General features: G+C 33.4%; 1 protein-coding gene across 2 annotated transcripts; it reads left to right on the top strand.

Moving 5' to 3' along the window:
• The first annotated feature begins 1,946 nt into the window (after positions 1-1,946).
• Positions 1,947-17,266, top strand: LOC132701692 (carboxylesterase 4A-like). Of its 2 annotated transcripts, none has more exons than XM_060669806.1 (9): positions 1,947-2,213; positions 5,030-5,183; positions 5,622-5,686; positions 6,758-7,007; positions 8,382-8,554; positions 9,854-10,076; positions 12,492-12,734; positions 12,788-12,940; positions 16,182-17,266. In XM_060669806.1, exons 1-9 carry the CDS (start codon positions 1,965-1,967, stop codon positions 16,715-16,717), a joined length of 2,046 nt encoding a protein of 681 aa, XP_060525789.1. In that variant the 5' UTR covers positions 1,947-1,964; the 3' UTR covers positions 16,718-17,266. The 2 variants fall into 2 exon arrangements, with proteins under 2 accessions (XP_060525789.1, XP_060525790.1); XM_060669807.1 differs by having other exon boundaries at positions 13,091-16,323.

Raw genomic sequence — 17,266 nt, 5'->3', positions numbered from 1 at the left:
CATTCGGAACATTTATTGTTTCACTTGAGTTAGTTTTGTTGTAGGCAAAGGACTGGAATGTCGGATTTTATAAGAAATTTCGATACATATTAATAAAGGGTACGCAACAAATAACATTAAAAATTAAATTAAAAAACGCTGTGAAATAACCTTTTTTTTTAATGGAAACTACCTATTTTTATAATCTTGTCATATGAAATTTATCTTTATTTATTGATATTTATTTGCAAATGGAGTAGATATTATTAATGGGATTCCCCGAATCGCAAGGTATCGTATTCCGATATTCCTTGAAGAGGATTATAAGTAAATCGTATACCGTAAATTCATAGTAATTTATTATAAAATACATATTATTTTTAAATGAGAGATAACACTCTAGAATTGCAAGATGGTATTTAAAACATTTTTTGACTAGTCAGTTAAGAAGTGTTCAATTGATGGTCTATTGACCAGAGTCCACTATGATTTACCATTTTATAGCTGACCATTATCTTGCCGATGGGCTTATGAAGGTCCAAAGATTCTGTAAATGTATGTATGGATCATTTGTACAGAAGAAGACCAAGGATGCGGGATAACGTTGGTGAATATTTTATTAACGAACGATCAACAAGAAATTAATGCCTGACAAAGGATAATAATTATTGTAAGAGCTGTTTTTATTGTTCGATAAGTAACTTTTAAGCAAGTGAAAAAATTAAATTTATAAAAAATAAATAAATAAATCAATAACGTGTCAAAAAATAAAAATAAATTAAATTATATTAATAATCAACAACAAAACAAGCGTGCAAGGAGGCATCATTTTAACACTTGTTTTGTTCAAATTATTTGTGATAGACAAATGTTTAAATAGAAATATTTCATAAAGTAAAAATATTGGTACTTTACATTTAAAAAAAAAGTTTTTTGGCAGTTTTTTTAATTTCATTTTTAATGTTTTAATCCATTTTTCGAGTCCTTTGTCTGCAGCAAAACTTACTCCAGTGAAACAATAAATTCTTGGTTGATTAGACTTAGGTATAGGACATTATACACAAAATATGTCTAGAATTTTTTATAGAATTCAAAAAGGAAGTAATATACCAGGTATTCCATTTAAAATAAAAAAGTTGATAGTCGCCCACTAAAAATGAAACACCCTCTATGTACAACATTAAAATAAATTGAAGCTTTGTAATACCCCAATTAACTTTTATATTTTTTGGCTCTATCCACTATAGTTTCTGAGATAAGGCAGTGTCGTGTAGATAAACGGCCCACCCTATACCCTGTTCATGACATTTTTTGGAATTTTCACCATACCAATGCCTCAATTCCATGAAGAAGGTTAAGGTAATTTTATGAGAGAGAGATATTCGAAATTTAATTTCTTCATCGCAACACCATTTCACTTAAGTGGATTTTCTAGGGATGATAGAGGTTTGAGTGTAATCTCCTCCATATTCGCATTCTCGGAATTTGCGGTTCATTTTCAAAATATCTGTTTGGTCGTCGAGGTGTATTACTTTCCCCAGGGTTACTAACAAACCAAAAAAAAATCGAGACGTAAAAATCTGAAAACATTTATGATTAAATCTTCCTCATTAGGATTAATTAAAACTACCGATTTCCAACAAATTTCTGTACTGTTTTTGAATCTTTTTTTTTGTGTAAATTTGCTTTTATTATCGATTTCAGGGCGATAATGATTAGAAAATCATCAAACGTGATAAATATTTGTCGGAATGACTAGCTCCAACTTCGAGGGGACAAAAAGTTGCAATGAAAATGAAGCATTAAGATTCAAAAAAAGAATTAGCTTCTCAGCTTCGAGTCTGGCACTTTTAAACAGGAATATGCGCTTAATGTGGGAGGTTAACCGATAACTGTTGATATTTCCTGCTCTAATCTTTGTAAAATTCCGATAAAAACATTTTTGCATCACATGAAAGCGCGTTTAGTACTAAAAGCGGTTTAAGATGAATCGAAAACCTTTTTGTCACGTTGTGTTACTGTTAACACTCGTGAAAAATATAAGTTGCGAGCACAGAAGAACGAAGAGAATAGTGGGTGGTGTTGCAGCTAATTTCCCTCCTTATGACGACCCGACAGTGTTTGTGAGGTTTAATGGTCGAGCCGCTCGTGTACAAGGGAGCAGAGAATTTCCGCATTACGTTTTTAAGGGTATAAAGTACGCTCATCCGCCAATAGGTAGAGACCGCTTTTTGGTAAGTGCATTCCAAACTTAAATTCGCATTCGGCTCTGTTTCTTAACTCGTGAGACTTATAAATCATTATTTAAACTGTAAAACTCAATGGTCTTGGCCGTAGATGATTGTCAAGGCTCCCGAGAGTGCTTAGTGCCTTAGTGTTCAAAATTAGAACTGCAGCATCAGACAAAATTAAAACAATCCAGTTAATATTAAGAAAAGATTTTGTTTAAAAAAGGATATTATCTCTAAAACTATAAAAAATTTAACAGAAATAAACGGAATTCCCAAACTGTCTGCAACACAGGTTTTGGTATCTTTAAGTAAAGTAGGCCCAGTACAATCCAAACGCACTTGGCTGAAGCAGGTTGAAAAACATCTTCGAAAAAATCTCTTCTCTGTTAAAGTCATGGTTAATGTGAGCTACCACTCAAAATTTGAAAAAATATCCACGTCTTCTAGGGAATAAAAGGCATCGTTCATTTACTTTAAACAAGAAGCAATTACTAATGGAGTATGTAACTTTGAATAAATCTCACTGCAAGGAATCGCTTCGTAGAGAAATATGACTGCACTATGAATTGAACCCCCTAGAATTGGCATGGGAGCAAATAAAACGGTTTGTAGCAAAGGAACGTTGAAAGCTTCGTAAAAGAGAAAATAAAAACAGTAGATTGCGAAAGTTGGAGATGAGCGTCGAACGTGTGATTGTAGTAGCAGAAAAAATGTGCGAACTGGATGGATGACATGCTCGGAAACACTATAGAACTACTCATCATTTTTCTGCATCTCAACGACTATAGTTCATTAGATTACTGGTAACATGGTGACTAAAATTTACAACTGAAATTGTATTCTTAATATTTATGTATGAATGTATTTATGTATTTTAAAATAATAACATTTTTTACAATTTGTCTATTTTCATATTTTTCTTATTTACGTATGTCTCTATTTACTTGATCTTTTATTATTTATTATATTGTGTTATTATTCTAATAAACCACTTGCATGAACACGGCTGTCAGATTACTTTTATTTGCCAAACTCGTCCTTTTACTGTGTGCAAATTAGTGCGACCCCAAAAGGAGGCCGTAATTGGAATGTTTTAACAGAAAAAACCTATTTCTGAACTAGATAAAGCAAAATCGACTTACGTTTCAAGGGCGCGATTTTTTAAAAACCTTTAATGGTTAGGGCGTTTTCAATTTTCGGCCTTCTTGACAATTCGCTACCACATAATTAGAACCAGGCAGGGGGACGACGAATGAAACAGGATTACGCCTAATAAAAAACAGGAAGAAGAAGTTTTTGATTTATGAAAATTTTAGATTCGGAAAAAAACATTATTAGGGCATTTTTTAAAGGCAAATTAAGGCAATTAAGGAAGTTTCAAAAAACCAAGGCAAACTCAAAACCATTTAAATGAAGGAAAGGAAATCCGGGAATTGAATATAATTTTAGAAGTATTGGAAAATCCAAGTATATATTCACCGACAGTAGCCCACGTAACAAATGCCAAAAGTTTTGACTACTTTAAAAAACATAAATTGAAGCCATATAGTACTGGAAAAGTAAACCAGTTACATGAAGACGATGCAAGTAGCATTTTGCAACTGGAGAACAATAATTTTCCATTGTCTTTTGTTTGGACTGAAAAAGCGAGAATTCACTGTTCCGGAATATTTAACAGATACAATTCTTATCGCTAGAGCACAGAAAATCTTCATTCTGTAGTGTATCAAGGTCGCTTTAATAGTGTATGGGCAGGAATTTTCGGAGGTAGATGTGTGGGAGCTTTTTTTAATGAAAATGTGACAGCGGGTGGTTAAACAAATATTTCGCGAACATGTGTTGTATCATTTTTCTTAAATTTAGTTCTTGAATGGAGTATTTGTTATCAGTAAGTAAGTTACAAAACACGGATTGTATGTGAACTTTAAAATGATGACTTGGACAATATCGGATTAGAACTTGAGGTCAAATTCCGTCGCTTGCGAGATTTTGTGATTTCTAGATTTTTTTTGTATGGGGGACCTTTAAAAATCGTATATTTTAAGATATAATTTTCCAAAGCAAAGCAGAGTTAGAAGAAGCCACTCGAGAAGCATTTACTTTCATCAATCCTATAGTGAATAGTTGCCACTCAGTACGAAAAAGGTGGGTTCAACGTATTTATTATTTCCATATAATTTATGTAAAAGGTTAAATATTAATATTTTGTATTCTCATAATTATTGTTTTTTGTTTAATATGTTAAAATAACCCAATTTTGTTTTCTAAATATTCAAAAATATTAAAACGAAATATTAAAAATAGTATCTATAATTAAAATTAAAATATTAAATGCTTCTTAGGTTTCGAGTTTTCCACTTAACACACCAACCAATCTATATGCCTGAAAAGGGCCCTAGAAAGAGCATAGTTAACTATTATTACCCTATCAAATAAGCAAGAGAGAGAGAGAGAGAGAGAGAGAGAGAGAGAGAGAGAGAGAGAGAGAGAGAGAGAGAGAGAGAGAGAGAGAGAGAGAGAGAGAGAGAGAGAGAGAGAGAGAGAGAGAGAGAGAGAGAGAGAGAGAGAGAGAGAGAGAGCTAATAGGGTTTTTATCCGAATCCAAAATTTTCATAAATAAAAAAGTTATGGGCAATTTTCAAAAATGAAGAACCCCTTATATCTCGATTGGTATCTAGTTCTGGTATATCTAGTTCAAAAATAGTTTTTTCTTGTTAAGACAATCCCCTGTAGATCCTAAAAATTGAAATTCGGAACCCATAATTGTAATTTAACTAAACTCTGCGATATAAAATTTAAGTTGTGCACCATGTTGACAGAGACCGCGAGAAAAATTTCTGGAAGGTACTGTGCGAGCAACCACATATTCCCCACCCTGCGTTCAGTTTATTCCAGGAAAAAACATAGTTATTGGTAGCGAAGATTGTTTGGCGTTGAATATTTTTACTCCGGACCTTCCATCTGGAACAGAAGGTGATTTTCGCTTATAACTTTCTACTAATTGTGGCATTAGTCAATTTTTACTCAATTTTTTGCATTTCCTTTATGGCTTCTGCTTTTCTTAAAGTCTAGAAAACGCTTTCCAAAAAAAAACTAAATAATAGAAAAAATACGGGCAGTGAATAAAAGAAATTAAATTTATTATTTATTATATTGATGACGGTTTTTTCTAGTTTTTGTTACATTCTTTTAAATTAAAAAAATTAAAAAACTTCTATGTTAACAATTTAACCACCATAATAATGTATAAGATTTATAAAGAATTGTGAAACAATAATAAACAATAGATGCTATTTCTGCAGTACTCGACCGATTTTTTTTCCTGCCATGTTTTTCCGTTATTTTCGTGCTTCTAATATAAAATAATTACGTCAAAAACATCAAAATGTCAAAAAAGATTGTCGATTTTAGGACTTCCAGTCATCATTTGGATACACGGCGGAGGCTTTCGCACAGGTTCCGCTTCACAATATGGGGTATGAGGCTTTACAATAATTCTGTGCGGAATACTATACCGAGTGACACAAATTGGGACGGAAATTACTTTTAAATTTGAAATCAAAATGCACAGTATTTCTTGAATTTGTTAATAGTGCTTTAGATTTTTTCTAACTTTATATTGGGTTTTAAAATCTTATCTATACTGGAAGACGTACATAATTTAGAAATTAGTGACCATTGGATAAGTGAATAAATAGTCTCTCGCCAAACAGGCCCATAATACTATAGTATGGAAGAATTTTGATAAAAACTATTTTAGTGACAAGTTTAATTTGGCATCGGTGAAGCGCTTAATAAACTAGTTACTGAAGAAGCTTACCACCTCGTTAAACCGACTATACATGATCCCGCAGGCCTCTCAGTTCGAACTGAACAGTCCGCTTAAAGACCGTTCAGGCGAATAAGAAATATCAGTCTGATACGACACGTTAGCACTTCTCGGCTTAGTAGTTGCTGTGGGTAAAAAGAAAATATACATGTTCAGGCGACTGGCCTTCAGGCCAACTGTTCGGTTCGAAATGACAGGCCCGCCGGATCGTGCGTAGGCGGCCGGCTTTAGGAACTATACCTTTTCTGGGGGCATTGCTTTTTGACAATTTTCAAAATCAAATTAAAAAATAGAACAAGACTGTCTAAATCGAAACGTAACAAAACACAGCACGTTTGTTTTTAAATCAAAAAGTTAAAATTTCCAAATTTCAAAAGCAAATGGTAAAATATTCGCACTTCCTTGTGTCACAGCCATTTGCTGCAAATGAGATTTTTATTTGTAACTTCAGTAACTGTTATTTTGACTATATACATATAAAAATATATATTTGCTCAGAATATTCTTCCCAAGAGTTATGATAGAGAACTTAGATAACGTTTTAAACAGTAATGCCATCTCTACGTTACGATAAAGTTCGTTTACACTAAAATAACCTAATATTAACTTCCCAAATAACGTTTTGATTTCTGTGTAATTATTAATTGGGTTCGGAAGAAAGAAAAATATGCAATTGATTATGAAGTTCTGTGCAATTTCGGCGAATTGTTCATTCTAGGTTCGGCATTTAGTCAGTAAAAGACTTGTGGTGGTCACAATACAATACAGATTGGGATCTCTTGGTTTTTTAAGTTCAGGTTCGAAACACTTACCAGGAAATGCAGCGCTCTGGGACATGGCTCTGGCGGTGCAGTGGGTCAGAAATTACATAGGATTTTTTGGAGGAAATCCTCACAGAATTGTGGTGATGGGACATGGCACGGGAGCAAGCAGTGCCTTGTTGGTAGCCCTTTCAAAAATAGCGAAAGGTTTGCGTATTTTTATTTGCATGTTTTATCAGGATTTCATAATATTTATAATTAGGGTACAACCGAGAAAAAATTGAGTTTACACTATTGGTAATACATATAAAACATTTATTTTTTATTTATTTATTATGATTTCATATATCTGGTCCTTTCAGCTTCTTCTGGGTAGTCCTTCTTTTTTTGGCACCTGTTCCAGTATTCGTCCATGCCATCTATGTTCTCTCATTATTTTGTGAGCTATTTTTGTTGGATTTTTTCTATCAAATTTGTTTCTGTGTCGTGCCTAGTTCTATCTAGTCTTTTTTAGTTTACTACCATTAATATTTCAAACTTCTTCTCCATATGTGATAACAGTTTCAAATATGGCCTTGCATATCTTGTTTTTATTTCTATGGTAGTGTTCTTGTCCCAACGTATCGAGTTTAGAGAACGTGTGACTTGTTTTCCTTTATTTATCCTTTCTCTTATTTCATCTTGGCCGTTTCCTTGTTTGTTGAATATAACTCCCAAAAACTTACAAGTTCTTACTTCTTTTATATGTTCTTGTTGCAGATGATTAATTGTTCAGGTTTGTCGGTATGTCCTTCGAGTTTCCTTATCATGTAGTTCAAGTCATCTTGTTCCTCGGCTACTTGTTCGTCAGCGAAATAAAAAATATATAGATTATTGTCAATTTGCAGTTCCATATATTTAATTTTATTTGTCCACTTCTGTATAGCTTTGTCAAGATATATATTAAAATCTGCTGCTGATATTTGGAGGTGGGAAATATTGCCCGTAGTGCTTTCTTTCTTAATTGTCCACATAAATTCTATAGTTCACAATGTTTGTGTAAAATTGATATGTTGCAATTAGTTACTTCTTCGAAATCGAAATCAAATGCAATTTTTGCAAAGCATAGTTATGATTTGTGCTTTTCGCTTTTTTCCCATTACATACATGGCCACAAGTGTCAGAATACTATCTTCTCACAAAACAGGTCTAAAACCTGAAGATAGTTTAACCGCTGACAGCCTTCAATGAAATCTTGGTCTCATCTCATCTTCTGCTCTTTTCAGTATTGCTGTATACTTCTCATGTCGCTGGCACCTGGCCAAGCTCGATTTAAATCTTATATGGAGATTCCTTTTTTTAATCTAAAACGAATGAACTCTTTTTAGAATTACATTTATGGTGTCTTCGTCAAGTACTTTCACTCGCCTCTCTGGACTTTTGAGAGTTCGACCTGTACTGCATAGGTCGACACCATATACTATATAATATTGTAAGGCGTCTAGAGAATTACATTTTATATAAATATATAGATAACTGTGATCAGCATTAATGTTTAGTTTGTGTTATTGATATAATCCATAAGAGAAACATTTGTTGTAGGTTTACCGAACTCTGTTATAGCAATGTCAGGTACCGCTATCTCAAGATGGAGTATCGATAATGCACCACTAAATACGGCTCATGCGATAGCGGAAGAAAACGGATGTCCCACAGCGTCCATTTTAACAATGGTTAAATGTTTACAAAAGTTGCCAGCAGAATCGATAGTACAGGTAAATAACGCTACGTAAAATAGTAAAGTAAAACAGTAATATATTTATCCAGCCATTTCCATTATGTACATCACTAGAAGTTAACATTTCTATTACTACTATTGCCAATACGGCAAAATTCCGAAGGACAATTCAATTCAAAGCAGTGTAATTTAAAATAATTGTTGCTATTAAAAGGTTAAACTTGCTTATTTGGTTTCACATTTGCGTTATCGAAATACTATGCTGAAATTTCTAAATAAGATTTACATTACGACATTTAAACTAGTCAATATGTTAATTAAATTTTTCTAAGCTTGACTTTGTTAGCAATAATATGTCGACCTATAACCATGAAATTAAAATAAAACCACGTAAAATTTGTTTTTGTTGAAAATATTTAACTTAATTATTTAATTTAAATTATTAAATTTAATTTCAATACCTAGAAAGTTACGTTACTCACACTTTCGAGTTTTGCTTATAATTGGGGAAACAGTACAATCTACGTCTGTCCTAACACCACAATGCATAAGCAACATGTAAATCATTCCATAATATTTTGTGATTATAAGGTCCGAAGGCGTATTCGCCATTTAGCCATAACATTTCTTTGACCGCTTTCTTATTGTATTGATACATACAAAATTTGGACGGGTTTATATCTTAATGCACTTATAATAAGGTCCTTTCTCAGTTATCGAAAATCAGGATTGCATACATTTGCAATGGCTTAAATCTTCCCCTACAAGAGTTCTGTTGTTCACTTCTTTCATTGATCTTTTGGTCCTCTTATATATAATAAAAACCTTTATGTCAGAATCACTACCCTGACACATTATGCCATAATGTACAAATTGTGCTTAGCGATTATTCTGATGACATAACCTACGCTGTTTAACTGTGTACATAGAGTTTGTATATGACGGTCCCAGTCTATTAACCCAGTATACGTTTTGGTTAACTTAGGATTGGTTTTGCCTAAACCACAAATTTATTTGGTCAAATGCATTTTAACTTTTATTTATTACCTCAGATATTTTCTTTCTTTCATTTCTTCAGCAGGAAATTACACTGCTCCTATTGGAACAAAATTTCATGGTTTAAAAACTCAAAAGTCCAACTTAAATTTAAAAATTAGCATATCGTTTTTTGTCGTCAAATTGTTCAAGAATTATTTTAGCAAATTGAACAATGGCGGTGCCAATTGATCTTTCAAATACGCATGCCGAGAGAAAATAATGCATTCATAAATTCAACAAACAGCTTAGAGAAGCTGACCAAAGACCACATGCTTTTATTTGTAGTCATCTATTGTAGGGAGATTCGAATATAGAGTTCGCGAGGCTTCAGGAACGAGGATTCGTATCTGGATTAGATGGAAAATTAGGGCCTACACCCGTAACTGAAGGGGTAAACGATGGAAGATCGCTTCCTGGACTTGTGGAACACGATCCGATAAGATCGTTACACGCCGGAGATAATCCAAAAATTCCCTTACTTACCGGCGTTACCAAAGACGAAACCAAAAGGGCCGTTTTAGGTGAGAAATTGACAAGTAATTTTAATATCGAATTTTCGTTCATAAACTCGTTATAAAACAAAGTATCTCATCCTAAAAAATATAAAAATCTTTCAGTATCGCAGTGTTGCCAATTGTACCTAACGGTAGCAATAATTTTTAGATTTTTACACCAATAGGAAAGTTATTTCGTAAGTGCCTTAAAATTGTAAGCAGAAATATTTTTTGCGCTCCATTTAATTTATTCCAATGATGAATAATAGTGAACTTGAGCAAATTTATATCTATTTTTTTTAAATAAACAAGAACAGATTTTCACAAAATTATATATTTTGACATGACAATTGTTTCGACAACACCGTGTCTTTATCAAATGTAATATTTACAAACTACGTGCTACTATATACTACGTATACCGAAAAATGACCATTAAACCTTGATTAATGTTGTTGTGAGAATTTAAGTTCAATAATGGAGAGGTATTTAAATGTAATTGATCATTAATCAGTACGAATGTCTCATTTTGTTAATCTCCATTGCTTCCAATGAATTTCATTTTCTACATTTTGTGGCTGTATGTAAAATATCAAAATTGTCGTCGAAAATGTATTTTCCTGCGTTTCAGTGTGTAGCATAATTAGAAACCAAACGCTCTTTTATGTTCGTTAATGCGTTTCCCGAAGGATCTGCCTGTTTGTCCAATATAAATTGTAGGACAAGATCCGCATTTCCACTGGTAGACACCTGATTTTTGGGATTTTGGACATTTCCTTTTATTGTTTTTCGAATATTTTCCTATTGTGTTATTAGTTCTGAAAGCTATTTTTAAACCACATTTTGACAAATGTTTTGAAACTTTTTCACTAAGTTCTCCCATGTATGTAATTGTTTTAAATTGTTCGTGTTCTGTATTAGGTTTCGGATAAATAGAGTTTACTGTTGTTATAAGTAATTACTAACTCCACACTATTTAGTGACGAAGACAAATATTGCAATTATGAATGCACAACCGCCGAAATTATATTCTTTAGTTAAATTACATAAACAAGATATGCCCATTAGACCAGTCGTGTCTTATGTAACAGCTCCAGCAGTTAAACTCTCAACAAAATTAGTAAACATTTTAAAGTTCCAAACACACATTTTAAACCAAAATTTGCAATAAAAAATTCTTTTGAATTAACCAACAAAATTAAAGATATCAAAATCCCTTCTAACGCAACAATATTGTTTTTTGATGTACAAAACTCATTTTCCCAGTATTCCACCTATGGATGTGATAGATTTAGTAGATTTCACCCAAACTCGAAAACAGGTTGACTCATTGGTGAAACAAGATTTATTAGATTGCTTAATAGTATCTTTAGACCAAAATTATTTTGAACTTAATTTTAATTTTAAAAATTTAATTTAAAATTTATATCTCTAAAGAAGGCTTGATTATGGAAAACCCACGTAGTCCCTTTTTAGCAGAGATTTATATGGATAGTTTGGATAATATCATACTAGAACATCCTTTAAATAAAAGTTTTCTATGGTGATATAGATACGTTGATGATGTCCTTGCTTGCTTTGTTGGAACGGACAAACAAGTGAATTCTTTTGTAAATTACATTAACTCATTACATAATCGTATAAAATTCACGATCGAGATTGAGCTGGATAACTCTATTAATTTTTTAAACTTAACTATTACGAAAGCGCAACACAAATTAGATTTTTTAATATATCATAAACCTTCATAGACGGACACAGTCATACATAACAGCTCAAATCACCCTTATACACACAAAATGGCTGCATTTAACTCTTTAATACACAGACTTCTTAATACGCCACTGTCAACAGAAAATTACAACAAAGAACTTAATATCATTAAACAAATTGCACTGAACAACGGCTACAATCCGTCCATTATAGATAAAATCCAGACAACAGTAAACTCTATTTTTCCGAAACCTAATAGAAAACACGAACAATTTAAAATAATTACATACATAGGAGAACCTAGTCAAAAAGTTTCAAAACATTCGTCAAAATGTGGTTTAAAAATAGCTTTCAGAACTAACAACACGATAGGAAAATATTTGAAAAACAATAAAACGAAATGTCCAAAATCTCAAAAATCAGGTGTCTACAGGTGGAAATGCGGATCTTGTCCTGAAATTAAAGTTTTATGGTCATCTTTCGGTATATGTAGTAGCAGGTAGTATGTAAATATTACATTTGATAAAGACACGATGTTGACGAAACAATTGCCATGTCAAAATATATAATTTCGTGAAAATCTGAACTTTTAGTTCTTATTTATTTTGATAAATGAATTTTCATCGAGTAAAAGCCACCTCAGTTCAATCTATTTTTTTCTACAGTTTTCAATGACTTTGTGATCTTGCGATTTCTACGTAATAAATCAAAATTTTGTTTTTTCGACAGGTCAATTTAACAGCGAAACAATATCAAAATTGAGACAGACCGCGGAAAACATAAACAACAAATTAGTTGAAAGTTTGAAGTACGGCATTGGTTTAGTCAGATATAATAGAAAATACACCAACGGCAGTGGCGAAGATCTGGGGCAAGGAACGCAAAATTGGATTCCGTTAGAATTCAATAACTATTTCAAAGCTCCAAAAAATGACATTAGCGGCCAATTAAATAAAATTGCGGAAGTCACAGGTTGAAACGTAATTCAACGCGTCTTGCGTTTTGTATTTCGTTTGCTTTTTCAGGCGATGCACTTTTCAACGTCCCGGCTTTTCTGACGGCTCAGTTTTGGAAAGGGGCTCCGGCTTTCCTCTATAGCTTCGAACATATCGGGAAAATGAACCGCGGCTCGTCTTTCTTGAAAGGGATCCCTATTTTAGGAAATTTTAGTACCGCAGGTACGACCAGCTTACAATATCTTTTATCAATTGAAGCGAGATTATTTGCTTTTCTAAATTGGCTTTTACATAAAACAACCCATTATCGATTGTATGCTTCTAATTAGTGCTCACTCAAAGTGATGTCCCATATAATAAAGAATTCTTCAGGGTGAACCATGGACCTAAGTACTGGTACATTCCTTTACATGAATTTGACTGATAGAAGAATGAGTGTCATCAGAAAAGGACAAAAGATTAAAGAAAGAACCAGCGGGAAAAAAAGGATCAAAAAATACTTAGCGAGCAATGCGGTCACTGACAAGTGACTCCATGGCCGCTATTTTTAATAATATCTCCAATTTAAATAGAAAAAGGGGTTGACTTAGTTGGTCCTTCAGCTTCATCTTCTCATCAGAAGTGCAGCTTTTGGCTCGATCATCAGGCATAATCCAAGAATGATCACCAGTTACGACATTTCCTACAACTGAAGAATACAATATTGAACAAAGTAAAAGTATATCTTGAAGTCGAGTGAGCTCGATTATGATACGAGGGCAGCGCCAAAATTTCCCGGCCTGAATATGAATGAAACAAAGCAGAGTAACAATTTTTTATTATTTTTAAATATAATCCCCCTTAACTGCAATACACTTATTACATCTCTTTATTCACAACTCAATCCCTTTAAAAAAATATTCTTTTGGTTTGTCTGCAAAATGAGCTAAAACAGCCTCTTTAAACTCAACTTCGTCGTTAACCCGCCGTCCAGGTAATTCCTTTTTCAAGTCTCCAAACAAATAATAGTCGCTGGGGGCCATATCTAGACTATAGGGAGGATGATCTATCTGTTGGAACCCACACTGTAAAATGGCAGCTTGTGTAACACCAGCAGTATGGACAGGTGCATTATCGTGCAAAAGACGCACGCCGCTGGTCAGTTTTCCTCGACGTTTTACACGTATGCAGTCTCGCAATTTATGTAATAATGTTGGGTAATATTTACCATTGACTGTGGTATTAGTTTCTTTAAAATCTATCAAAAGAATTCTTCACAATCACAAAAGATCGTGTCCATCACCTTTTTTGTTGACTGGCAGGCTCTGAATTTTCTTGGAGGCGTTTCACCCTTACGACGCCACTCCATGGATTCTTTTTTCAATAGAGGGTCATAATAGAAAACCATAGTTTCATCTCCATCACAATAGTTTCTATCACGGGCTTCGGTTCCGACCCACAGAGTTCCAAAAAAGACCGCGCACACTCGGCACAGCGTTGTTTGTGAATAGCCAAAAGGTTTTTAGGAACCCATCTTGCACTAACCTTATGCATACCTAAATGATCATGCAGGATTCGACGAACACTTGTATCAGAAAGCTTAGTAATTTCTGAGATTTCCTTGACGTCTAAAAGTCGATCACTCAATCACCTCTTCCACAATCGCAACAATATCTTCCGTTATGACCTCCACTGGTCGACCAGTTCTTGACTCATCTTAAAGGGACTCCTGCCACATTCGAAAACGTTTTGCCCATTCTTTCGCTACAGAATACGAAGGAGAACTTTGGCCGTACACACAATCCAGTCTTTCTTTAATAATTGTAAGTGCTAACCCTTCTTTTGTCAAAAACTTTATGACTTCTCTTTACTCAATTTGCGTTATTTGAGACATTTTTTCGGATACTTGTTTAAAATGCTGTCAATAAAAAACTGTTTGACGCAAGACTTCAATTTTTTTTTCGCAGCCTACTAAGATATATATTTAAAAGAAGACAAAGTTTTATCGTGATACTGGCGCTGCATCTATTTCAGGCCGGGAAATTTTGGCGCTAACCTCGTATATAGAGCAATGCAAAACCTGGGTTTTATGATACGCAACAGTAATCGACTGCTTCGAGCTGCTTCCTTAATGTCCTGGGGAAATTAATATGCATCAGTGGTATGGTGGTCTTCGTACTATGCCTGTCATATAAATATTCCGTAAATCACGAAAGAATACAATTTCGTCAGTAATTTATTTTCTAGTTGAAACAATAAAAAACTTGCTGTCAGTTTTACAGATTAGACTTTCTGAAAGCTGGAAAGTGGAAAGTTTGTGGTTTTTCGTTAGCTTGTTCACTTTTCCATATAAATTGTTTGCTATCATTTAAATCTGTTTTATTTTTCAAACAAAAATTTTTTCGTGGTCTAGTAATTAAGGTACCTACATACCGTAAAAACGCGCAACAGGGTCAAATATTTAAAGATATTCTAACCACATTTTTTCTGTAAGTGCTCAAAAAAAGTTGAAAATCTCAAAAATATATTAAAATATATATATAGTCGATAACCTAGGAAGTTATTTAGATTTTAATGTGTTCTTTAATATTTTGAGATTTATAGCTGCATATGTACAGTAAAAATGTGCATAAGGGCTTGAATACTTACAATCTAAAACCCTACGTTGGTCCTTAAAATATATGCATGTAAAAGACCGGTTTTAAACTGTCACAAGGTCACAATTAGCAACAGTTCTTTGCAGAGGTTTTAAATTGAAAATAGCTGATAACCAAAGAAAGATATCTTTTCTAGCAAACCAATGTTTCATTGCTTCGAACTATTTTTTTAGAAATTACTAATATGTCAACCTTTCCTCTCGTCTGGGCAAGATAATTTAATAAAAATTGTAAGAAGACCACTGGACTTTCAAGGGAAGCGATTTACTGTCGTCCATGCAGGGAGTGAAAATGGATTTGTTGATGGAGCAAGATTGGTGTTTTCTTCTGGTTAAACGAAAAATTACTTTAATTTTAGAAGAGCCGGTCAGTTTTAATTACATTACCTTACCTCTGCCCTTCTCTCTAAAAATTTCCACATTAAGGATATTAACCGTCCCATCACTTCACCACAACCTTCCAATAGCAATGAAGCCGAAAGCAATCCCACACTTGCCACTGTTGTCCTTGCTTATATTTAAAACATATATCAAAAGTTCTAAAGAAATATAACGTCAAAACCAGATTGACCATTTGTTCATGCATAAATAAATAAGCACTTTTTGATAAAACTTAAAAGTCACCTTACTGTTTGAACACACCTCTTATTACATATTTTTGCTAGTTAATCCATCAGATAAATAAATAATAATACATTACAAGAATTGAATAAAACAATATATTTTTCTTTTCTTTTCTTAGTTATAAAATTATTTTAGTTTTAATTGGGTGCTGTTGGAAATAAAGTGCTAGTGTTATTATTATTATTACATTGTGTTTTTGTCTAGATGCCGCAGACAATAGTACCGTGGGACACGGCGATGAATTGGCGTACTTGTTCGAACCCAGAGATTATCAAGGTAATCCGTTACCGACAGAGCAACCTACCGAGGATGACGTAAAAGTTCAAGAAATATTCACGCAGATCATTGCCGATTTCGCGAGGCATGGAGAAATAAATATCAATCACAAAAAAGTGCCGGCGTTTGCCGGTTCGGAAAACAATTTTATCCAGATTAAACCGAAACCGAATTTGGCAAACAAGTTTCGGTTCTGCGAAATGGCTTTGTGGACGAATATGGGGGAACGGTTGAAAAGTTCGTATTGCCAATATTTAAAAATACTCGGCGGTCTGTCCCAGTCGTTATTCGGCGTGATGAACGAAAATAAAGGCCTAGGTGGAGTTATCCAGGGATGGAATGTGAACGATAATCGAAATTTGCAACGTACGAGCGCCCCAAACAATAATGGTAACCAAAAGAAGAATCCCCTAGGCGGCTTTTTGTCGGGGAATCAGCCCAAATCTCAGCTGTCTTTGTTTTAAAAAGAAAGTGTTTATTCTATCCTACTATTTCTTTTTTAGATCTAATGGTAAATTCAAGTCAACTAGCTAGCGGTACAATGCTTTCATTTGCTTTGTGCTTAGACCTCAAAGAATGTTTTACCTTTGATAGTTTTGTAAAATAATTAGTATTAAGTTTTGTAAAATGTCCAAAAAATTCCGAAACACATTAACTTTTATAAGATTGCATGCAAAAAGTTACCGTTAGTTTGCCTTATTTGAGTAAGCTTAAATAAAGTCAACATCTTATTTAGTCACGTCATATTTCGATGCTTAATTATGCATTATATTATAAAATAAATTATGTGCAATGGTACTTTTGTTTATTATAAGGCTATTGGATAAGGGATGTTTATATGGGGTTTATAAGAAACCTTAACTTTTAAAACCGTTTTCATAGTTTTGTAAGAGAACCAGCATTAAACATTTTGTAAACGTTCAATAAATACTAAAACACCCTAAGTTTTATAATATTGCAGCCGAAAAGTTTCCGTTACTTTAGTTTATTTGACTAAACTTAAACAAAGTCAA

The sequence above is a fragment of the Cylas formicarius genome, unplaced genomic scaffold (assembly GCF_029955315.1).
Source record: "Cylas formicarius isolate icCylForm1 unplaced genomic scaffold, icCylForm1.1 PGA_scaffold_5__7_contigs__length_24384050, whole genome shotgun sequence".
Classification (NCBI taxonomy): Eukaryota; Metazoa; Arthropoda; class Insecta; order Coleoptera; family Brentidae; genus Cylas; species Cylas formicarius.
Note: the sequence above shows the minus strand (reverse complement) of the source record. Positions and strands in the feature narration are given on the sequence as shown.